Source organism: Trichomycterus rosablanca, chromosome 22 (genome assembly GCF_030014385.1).
Source record: "Trichomycterus rosablanca isolate fTriRos1 chromosome 22, fTriRos1.hap1, whole genome shotgun sequence".
NCBI classification, from domain to species: domain Eukaryota; kingdom Metazoa; phylum Chordata; class Actinopteri; order Siluriformes; family Trichomycteridae; genus Trichomycterus; species Trichomycterus rosablanca.
In genome coordinates this window covers 18,248,091-18,259,066 of record NC_086009.1, presented here as the reverse complement: position 1 = coordinate 18,259,066, position 10,976 = coordinate 18,248,091, and the positions used below count along the sequence as shown (strand labels likewise).

Below are 10,976 nucleotides of genomic sequence, written 5' to 3'. Positions count from 1 at the left end.
ACGTCCCCTCCAGCACGTGTCCAGTGGTCCCTTGACCACTTCTTTTTCACCTAGGTGGATTCGCCCATGAGGCTCCTCCACTTTCTGTACAGGCACCTCAGGCTGCTAACCAGGGTCCTTGCACAGTGTTTGAACACCCTGTCCACTATATTAGTCCAATCATTTCCCACCCAGCAGACTTGTTGGCCAATTTTGTCTGCTGCAGGCACTGCCAGTTGTGCCCGCTAGATGGCACCCAGATGACCGGTAGCAGAGCTGAGATTCAAACTGGGGCGTTTTTAATATCTACACATACAGTATATACACGTCATTTCCGTCACCACAGAATTATTGAATACTAATATTTACATTGATCCTGTCTCGTGCCTGTAGGAATCTGCTTCTTAAGCATTCTGATGGCTGAGTGTCCACATGTTTAGTTTGTTTAATGTTGGTCAGTAAATGTTATAAAAATCTTTACTGTTTGTTGTTTGGAATTGATTTGGCTAGGAGCTTTAATTATACATAATTGCTTTTTAATAATACAACATTATTGATGCTCTTGTCCTGCACATAATCCTCTGACATGTATAAATCTGCTGGCCGACGCTTACACAGAGCTTTAACATGTCACACACGTGACTGTTAGAAACCATCGGCCACTTTTTTCCACACAGCCCAGCGATGTAACTAACCCATGTTGTCCTGACTGTGTTCAGTTCAGTGATCAGCACCAGGTTCTTAGAATTCGAGTGAGGAACCACATCTAATAAATTCCTATTAACCTTTTGAGACCGTTTTTATCAGGATTTACATAGAAAAATGTGGCTCTGTGTCTCAAAAACACTGCTGATAGGGCTGCCGTTATGGATTATTCTGACAGTGGTTACAAATCCGGTTAATCCACCGGCACTGGATCTGCAGAGCCCAGCTCATTATAGGGTCCATCTGCAAAGAAATCCTGGAGGACAGATAGACACAGGAGGACGAAAAGATTTCATGCCGGCAGTGCAGATAATTCTTATTCAATCCACTTTTAGTCTGAAAATGCCACGGTTGATATCCTTCACGTTGATGTGTGTTTATCTAACATGCCCGTCCTGCAGTGACACGTTACAGGGACATCCACTGACAACAACAATGATCCGAAGTGGCTCTGAAGTTGCTTTTTGTTCCCCACTGAGACTCACTCAGGGTGTAAGAATCAAACACGAGGCTGGTCAGGAGATCTGCTGATGGGAGGGAAGATTCACTTTCCACTCATGCATTTAAAAGTTATTCAGAAGTTCAGTTAAAGGTGAAATTTCTTGTTTTTAATCCCTTAAGCATCTCACATGAGTGCAACATTTTCTAAAATAACATAAATCTGAAGAATATTCCTTTTAATAACAGAACTGTAGACTGATTATTAAAACAAGAATGATACTAAACAAGAATCACCCTCAAAAAATGTGCATGGCAATGCGTATTTCATGCATTTTTCATGTCATGTTCGGGGATATATTAAATGTTGGGCTGACATTGTATTAAATACAGTGGATATAATCAGAAGGGTACTCGCCAGCACTGGTCCGAGGAGGGACAAACCAGGAACTTGTGACGAGTTGTTGGGCAGCCAAGACTCATTGGTGGTGGAAATCATTTCTACACCCGTTGTCATATTTGATAATCATTTTCCACAACATGAAAATGCCAATCCAAGTCTTTGTTTTTTTGTAGATTTGGAATCTAATTCTTATTTGTTACCTTTCAGAACAGTTTAACCCCACTGTTTGTCCCATGGAATCAGTCCAGCTGTGGTCCAACCTCATATTGCTGTAGTAAATAGGAGACCACCAGTAGTGTGAGACCCTATTAAACTCTGGGTAGAAGAGCAATAAGCTCCCGTGTGAGCTCGCATGCACTCTCTCAGTGAGGATGTTATCCTATCATTCCAATATTTACTGTGGGTACAAACTAATGTGAAACGGTTGACCAAGACTCATTATTGCCAGTTTGTTTAATGGGCTCATAAACAGGTTTACACTGGTTCTAGAGATTTCTAGAATTCTATTGATCTTACATTTTACTAGGATAGTGTGCTCCTGGTGGGATCTTTGCAGGATGCTTTAGAGAGCAATGATGGTACTTGTGGATTTGACATTGTGGATTTATAAACACACATATGTTTGAAAATGCTTTTATAATCTTATTACCCGCCTCACGTTTCCTCAGAATTGTTTTTAAGGTCATCTTATATGTTTAGCGTTTGGTTTTTGGTTTATCTCCTATCATGATACTACGGCAGCTGTCTTCATTTTCTCACAGATCAGTAGAGGTCCGTTTGACACGTTTTCAAAAGGCCCGAGCTTCAGCACACCAGCGTTTTCTAAAAACCAGTTTCATAACACCTCAGATGTCTGTCTTGTGTTTTCCTCTCTCTGGCTGCTATATTTATCCTGTTTAGAATGATAAGTACGTTGTGTAGCTCAGCACTGCTGATGTGATGACTGATGTCTTTTTGTACTCGGTTCTAACAGATGAGCTATAGGGTGAATCTTCACCTGAGAATTAAGCTGTTTAACATGACTTGGTTTTAAGAAAGAGGGAAGCGAAGCAGGAGGAAATGTGAGGACTTAAGTGGTATCCTGGAAGGAGGTGATAAAACGCTCCACTCACCTGAATTCATTTGTGTGTAAGCGGTGCTCAGGCTTTGAACTTTTGGAAAACAGTACTAAGTCACGGAAGAGTCTCGTATCTCGTATCCTGTCAGTGTCCTTATATATTCTGTTTTATCTTCAGCTCGTCTTATTTGCACTTTATGTTCTAAAGCAGAGGTGTCAAACTCATTTTCACCATGGGCCACATCAGCATTATTGTGGCCCTCAAATGGCCGATTGTAACGTATCCTGCTGTGATTGCAGTCGCCTTTTAAGTCTTGGACAAAATGTTGTTTTTCTTGGAGGCTAAATTCTGTGTTTGGTGTCAAAATGCCAAATTTATTCTGTATATTTACATTTATATTGTACCCCTTCACCACAGACACGGCCTCATAACACAAGAGACGTACCAGTATTTCTTCTTGAAGCACAAACTTGAATTCACTTCCCCATCTTTCATTAAATTTCCTCCTTCTGCTTCAATTTTCTCCTCTTGAACATTTTGGGATTATTTGTAAATATTTCTCAACATCACTTGTTGGAAAACCATCTCAGTTAAACGCTGATGTGGAAACATTGCCATCTAGTGGCGGGATGCGGTCACTTTGCTGGTCACAAAATCGGCATGCATTGTGGGAGATGCAGTTTATGTACGATTAACAGTGTATTTCAAGACAATCATACGTCTTTTAAACTCTCGCGGGCCACATAAAATGACGTGCATGGACTAAATCTACACGTGTATCAGCATTAATACTATATTGGTTTTAGTGCTAATATTCATACTTAAGTGGAGTTTCAGTATCAGTAAAAGAGAACACTCTTTGGGTTGGCACGGTGGCTCAGTGGGTAGCAAGAAGGTCCTGGGTTCGATTCCCAACTGAAGCGGTCCGAGTCCCTTCTGTGTGAGGTGAATTAAAGATACAAAATTGTCCATGACTGTGTTTGACACTAAATTGTGTGTTTCTGTAGTGATGAGTCCAAATGAGCTAAATTGTCCTTCTTCTTTGGCAAGGGCAGCATCTCTCTCTTTCTCTCTCTCTCTCTTTCTTTCTCTCTCTCAAATGACGAAAGTGTGAGTAACTATTTTCTAGCTTATGTGTACATAAGCAGACAGTCGATGCCCTTGACCAAGCCATCGAAATGAAACGGGTGGTTTGACATGATGTGAACATAGAAATAATTTTTGCACCTGTTGTCATATTTGATGATCATTTTTCACATGAAAACACCGTTTTTGTTCTGTAGTGTGAATTTGGAAATTCTAGTGTCTGTTATCCTGTGTTTAATCTCTGACATTTTTAAAATGCATTCGTAGCTGATGGGTACTGCTGTTTGAAACAGGCAAAGATTTGACGCTTTTTATTTTTACCTGATTCCAAGTCTTTGTTTTTTGTGGATTTGGAAGCTATTACTCATTTGTTACCTTTCAGAACAGTTTAACCCCACAGTTTGTCCCAGGGAATCAGTCCAGCTGTGGTCCAACCTCATATTGCTGTAGGAAATAGGAGACCACCAATAGTATGAGACCCTATTAAACTTTGGGTAGAAGAGCAATAAGCTCCTGTGTGAGCTCGGATGCACTTTCTCAGTGAGGATGTTATCCTATCATTCCAGTATTTAGTGTGAGTAGAAACAAATATGAATTAATGGTTTAAAATATAACAATATAAGTATAAATATTGTCTGGATCTTTCATACATGACAAAATTTTAACAACAAAATATACAAAGACAAATTGAAATATAACTTTATTATTTGATGGTTTAGATTAAAAATTAATGTTTGGTCATATTACCCATCCATACACAAGTTTTTTTATATATATGTGATACATATTATACATATATGTATATTTAAATATAGTATATATAATGTTTTCCTGGTTGTAATTGTCATACTAGTGTAATAGTACTATTTATTTACTTTATTTACTGTACTTACACTGTGCTGGAGCTGCTGTAACACTCATAGCGCTTTTCCACCAAAAGAACCCTGGTTCTTGAACCGGTTCTGTTCAGGTTTCTTCGAACCTTGGTGTTTATTAGAGAACCGGCCCATGTTCCACCAGTTTCCACACTAAATTTCCCTCTGTTATTACTGGTTATAGGTGCTTTGTACTGCCGAAATTCATCGTTCATTGTTTTAGTACAACAAGCCTTGTTACGCTTTATTTTTCACGTTAAGCATTTTTACGTTCTTTCCGGGTCACTTTTACTGCGTCATATTAAACAATATCAGCGAATATCAGCGGCAAACTGGCAAAAAATTTTATCAGGTGAACTTTAAAAGATGAAAGTTTAGCGCCAAAGCTGTTTAGCAGCTTCTCATATAAAGCATCCAAACCTCGACACTGTGACACGCCCACAGATGACATCACGGTACGCGCTGAAAAACCAAGTATTCTGTGGTGCCAGATTAGAACGATTAATTATTTCTTTGTAATGCTTAATCACTATTTTCTTATTTTATGTGTTTAGATTTTAGTGTGTGTGTGTGTTTGTGTGTGTGATTTATTCACAACATGTTATGCAACTGTAGCAGCATGTCTGTGCATCTGCTCTTGATAGAGCTGTCATCCTTGTATGTATTTAGCGCTGAATAAAATGTGTCGGGGTGTGAAAGTGTGTACGTCTCCTCTCTCATATTAAGAGTGCTAATGTGTGCTGGTGTTTAAGAGTGAGACTCGTATCTTCAGAGAGAGAGAGTCAGTGAGAGCAACAGAATGACACACAAACATGTGGAGAAAGAGTTTGCAAGGATTATTGAGATCTTAAGAGAGTTTAATTGACCCAGTCAAGGCTGGTCTGGCTGTTGACGAGTACTGTACATTAGTTCCCTCGTATCATATAAAATATTAAAGGAAGAATTTCAGAAATAAACCATTCATCAGGTCATTGTGCACAGTTCTGAGTAAGGTGTTGAAATGATCTCTGGGATGTGATTTGTCTCTTTGTCCAGCTTATCAACACAGTACATGCTGCTCTCCGTTTGTCACGTAGAGGTCATCTCGGTGTTCTGATCAACTGTTGCACTGTTGTATGCTTTGGTGACAAATTGCTTGTTGCTTAATTTGGTCCCAAGGCACAAAAGTATTAATGCTGGATGTTTGGCTAAGCTGACGAGAAGCCGTGAAGTGTCTCTGTATTTAAAAAGACAAAAAAAAACTTTAAATTTGGTAAAAAAAAAATTTCATTTATTTATTAGGATTTTAACGTCATGTTTTACACACTGGTTACATTCATGACAGGACAGGTAGTTTACTCGTTACACAAGATTCATCACTTCAAGTCTTTAATGTTAAACACAGTCATGAACAATTTTCTCTCTGGACAATCTCCAGTTCACCTCACTGGCACGTCTTTGGACTGTGGAATGGAAACCAGAGCTCCCGGAGAAAACCTACACAGACACGGTGAGAACTTGCAAACTCCACACACAAAGGACCCAGACCGCTCCACCTGGGAATCAAATCCAGGACCTTCTTGCTGTGAGGCGAAAAAACAATGTATAAGATTGTAATATTATTATACTTTTATCTACTATGAGTTGTTATTATTGCAAATTTTTTTGTGCCTAATTTATAAATTAAATATTAAAAATGATTATAGTCTCAAGCAGACTATAGGTGCACACACAGCTGGTGCATCAGGATGCTTTCTAGACCATCTACTTTCTTTCTGGGTCAAATCTTAACTCACCTGGGGTAAAGGATTGTGATAGAACACCTCTCTCTCTCTCTCTCTCTCTCTCTCTCTCTCTCTCTCTCTCTCTATATATATATATATATATATATATATAAATTAAATAAAGTATAAATAATAAAGTAAATATTAAAATATATATTAAATGTAGTAGATTAATATTAAACATTATTATAGTATTTATAGTATATACATAGTATATATACCTCAAGCAGACTACTAAGTATATGATATAATGTATAACGTATAATGTATATAGGTAAAGACTCTAATAAGATGTAGATAGTAGGACAAATATATTCGCTGAAACAGTGTCAGGTATCAGAAGATTAAACCTCATCTTTTTAATTATTAAGACATCATTCTGTTAGGTGAGTTCAAAGATCACATCATTTAAACAACATAATATTAAATGAAATATTGTTATTTATTTTACCTAACATGTATTTCAAAAAACGTACAAAACCCAATTCCAAAAAACAAAGTCGACATTAATTTGTGAGTAATTTTTAATCTGTATTAATTTGAAACAGTCTAGTTACACGATTGATGTTGTTTATTTATCTAGCTGCTTCAGACCTGACTGACAGGGTTAATTCAATGTGACTAATGGCAGAAATGGTGAGATCAGCTCATTTATTGATCAGCGCTCTGCTGCACTGTGTGCGTCTCTTACAAAAGAAAGAAAGAATAAAAGAAAACTAAGATGAAGCGTGCAGCACCTGTGGCTGGTCGGACTGCTGAAAGCTGGTTTTTGGTTATTTTTACTTCCACCTGGCTGTCTCATGTAATGTTCCGGGCTTTATGCAGGTGCTGAGTGAGAGTCACGCTTATGCAATACGGTGTTGAGCACGTTACTGATTCAAAAGCTGCTTTAGTCCCTGTGAGCGATGCAAACCCAAAAACTGGCAGGGTGCAGGACGGGGTGCAGTGGAGAACAGCAGCTCGTTCTGTCTAGCTGTCTTCTGCTGCTCAGCTCTTAATGATGCCAAACAAGTGCACTTATGTGTTTAGGAAACGCTCGGGGACTTAGAGCGATATTCAATTTCAATATTTTAATATGAAATGCACAGATTAATTCATAAATAATGAGTGTCTATAAGAATTCAGGCTGAAAGGAAACGTGTTCCACTGTCAGATTTAATCCAAGAAGCGACGAATTAAAGGTCTGCCATGCCAAGCTGTCAGGCTGTCAGGACGATCCAGTGTGCTCATCCTGACACCATCGCCTGTCCGACACTATCTAATGATGCCGCATTTCTAAGGGATGCTTTTTACTGCTCTACCTCAGGGCATCGTGCTCCAAAAAAATTGAGTTGTTTTCCTAATCGTATTACTTTTACCTCCATCGCCGCTAAGTTTATGGTTCAGAAAGGAACAATTCACCATTCAGCAGCAATGATTTTATAATGCACAAGCACACAGGATGGAATATATAAATGTTATTCCTTTCATATACTCAGATGGTTTGTCTACATCTGGAACACGAATTAGAAGTTTTGTGTACGGAGAGCCACACCCTGATTACATTAGCCCCCGTTTCTGTGCAGGCGCCATCAACCAGCCAGCAGAGGTCGTAATTGCATCAGTTATGAGAAATCCCCTTCCGGCACCCCCTATGAACATTAGCCAATCGTTGTTCATGTAGCCGAATGGCAAAGCTGAGTTTCGAACTGACAAGTTGGCACCGGACCCACTGAACTTGTTTGACTAGAGTGAAGCAGTTAGAGAAAATCAGTTTCTTCTTGTACATTTGTGGGCAGCAAAGTGGCTCGGTGGGTAGCACTGTCACCTCAAAGCAATAAGGTTCTGGGTTTGATTCTCAGGTGGAGCAGTCCGGGTTCTTTCTGTGTGGGGTTTGTATGTTCTCCCTGTGACTGCGTGGGTTTCCTCCGAGAGCTACAGTCCAAAGATATACAATTGATCCTGTATAACTACCGTTTCTGTCATGAATGTAATCAAAGTCTGTAAAACATGACTTCAAAATCCTAATAAATAATAATAATAGTTGTACGTTTATAACTGATCACGGTTTCTTTCTCTCAGGTCGCTTTGGTGTCACGATGACGTCCGAGGAGGGTCCCGGACCGCTGGGCATGAGCCCGATGGGAACCGGGCTGCGCGAGGACTACGGCCCACCCCAAGGGGATGACATCATCGAAGAGGTAGGGCCAGGCGATGATATCAGCAGTGACCTCAACGCTCTGGTGGTGCCCTTTCCGGAGCTGGCGCCCGTAGTCTTTTTCTGCCTCAAGCAGACAACGTTTCCACGCAACTTGTGCATTCGGATGGTGTCCAGCCCATATCCTTTCTGTCAGGGTCACATCTCAACCCAGCTGGGGGCAAAGGATTGTGGTAAAGCACCAGAGCTGTGGTGATTTATTTTAATAATTGCTGGCTGTTGGGAATCGAACGTTGTATATTCAGCTTTTTAAATTTTTTATTTACTTTATGTTTTAACTGTGTTAATTGCTTTTAAAGTGTGATAGGGACATAATTATAATATTAAGAGGTTATCAGGTGTAATGTGTCCAAGGAAATGTAAATATGGCCTCAGGAAGAATTTATATTTATTTATACTGATGTTATTTTTTATTTATAATACATTATATGAACAAAAGTATTGGGACACCTTTTACATTTTTATTTTGGTCATTTAGCAGACGCCTTTATCCAAAGCGACTTACATTACATTTACAGTATACAGTCTGAGCAATTGAGGGTTAAGGGCCTTGCTCAAGGGCCCAACAGCAGTAAACTGGCAGTGGTGGGGCTTGAACCAGCAACCTTCTGATTACTAGTCCAGTACCATAACCAGTAGGCTATGACTGCCCTATGTTAACATTACATTTACATTTTCAACATTTAGCAGATGCCTTTATCCAAAGCGACTTACAGTGTACAGTCTCAAAAATTGAGGGTTAAGGGCCTTGCTCAAGGGCCCAACAGCAGCTACCTGGCGAGTGGTGGGGCTTGAAACAGCGACCTTTTGATTACTAGTCCAGTACCTTAACTGCCAAGCTACAACTGTGTGTTGTCTTTTTCTAATTATTAAATTCATGTTTTTAGCCACAACAGTTGCTAACAAGTGTAATAAATCGATTACATAAAAGAACCTATATGCTTCCAATTTGGCAGCAGCAGTTTAGGGAAGGCCCTTTCCTGTTCCAGCATTATTTGTGCCCCTGTGCACATAGCAAGTTCTATAAAATCATAAATAAAATCACAGAGCCTTGACCTCAGCCATACTGAACAGCTTTGGAATGAACTGGAACATCAACTGAGGCTTTATTGACCAACTTCAGTGCTCAGCCGTAGAAATGCTCTTTTTACTGAATGGGCACAAATTCCCACAGACATAGTTCAAAGTCTCGTGAGGAGCCTTGTTTGTTGGCACGTTATATTATAAAGCATTACAGTGAACATTGATTCAATCATTGTCTATTTTACTACCGCTTTATCCTGGTCAGGGTTACACACACACACACACACACATACACACACACTTACTTAGTAGCTTTTATTACCTTAGCACTTTTCAGTTAGCCTGACTGTTTGTTTTTTAGATTGTGAGAGGAAAACAGAGTACCTGGAAGAAACACTCGGGCACAGGGAGAACATGCAAAATCCACACAGTGAGGTCCCTAGACTCCATTGTGCCGCTGCATTACAGTGAACTTATAAATGCTAATGTGAACCCATACACAGTAATTTAAGCTCTAAATCAGGATTAAAAATAAATTGCTGCTTTAGTCTTGCTGCTTGGATGAGCTGTGCTGACTCTCTCCTGACATCGCTCTTACGTTTCTATATTTATAAAGTCCGTCAGCTCTACCTGGGTTCTTTTAAGAAAACCGTTTGTTTGGCTGCCCGGTTCATTTGCTTAAAGCTGAGCTGAAAGCTCCTGACGCTGGATGTGATGAAGCTGTGCGTACTCAGCCATCCTTTCACACTTGGGTTGCTGTTACTCATTGTGTCCATGCCACGAGAACGCAGCCTCCTCACTGAGCCTGTGCAGCTGTCACATCTCAGCCAATCACGTTGTGAGTGCAGAAAATGTGCAAACAGAAGCACTTTCTGAGGGATTTTAGCAGACGGCCACACAAATACGCTCGTGCTCACATTGAAGCAAGGTGTCATCCTTATTCTGGAGAATTAATGGTGTGCTGGAGAGGTGACACAATGCTATTTCGAGTACTCAGTGGGTTTGTGTGTGTGTGTCTAAAAGAGGATTGGATGTGATGGTTTAAGTAATGGGCAAAAGTGACGAATGCTTTACTGAGCTGAATACATCATTATTTTTAAAAGGATCACTGAACCAGACCATTAAAGTGGAAATACAAATCAGCATTAGAAAGCAGATTTCTGTGCATGTTGATAGTAGGTGATTTAAACCAGTGGCAACAGTTTGGGCAAGGCCCTTTTCTTATTCCAGCATGACTGTACTTGTGTGTACATATTGTATATATATATATATATATATATATATATATATATATATATATATATATATATATATATATATACACTGATCTTGTTTCTACACTCACTGTCCATTTTATCAGCTCCACTTACCATATAGAAGCACTTTGTAGTTCCGCAATTACTGACTGTAGTCCATCTGTTTCTCTGCATGCTTTGTTAGCCCCCTTTC

The 10,976-nt window shown here is 39.6% G+C and overlaps 1 protein-coding gene across 1 annotated transcript in view; it reads left to right on the top strand.

Annotated features, from left to right (window-relative positions):
- Positions 1-8,385: 8,385 nt before the first annotated feature.
- The window catches only part of cacna1ia (calcium voltage-gated channel subunit alpha1 Ia), a 103,275-nt gene continuing 100,684 nt past the window's right edge, over positions 8,386-10,976 (top strand). Inside the window, exon 1 of the mRNA XM_062984833.1 lies at positions 8,386-8,624. Within this exon, the coding sequence (XP_062840903.1) occupies positions 8,386-8,624 (239 nt within the window). The remainder of the gene's footprint in view (positions 8,625-10,976) is intronic.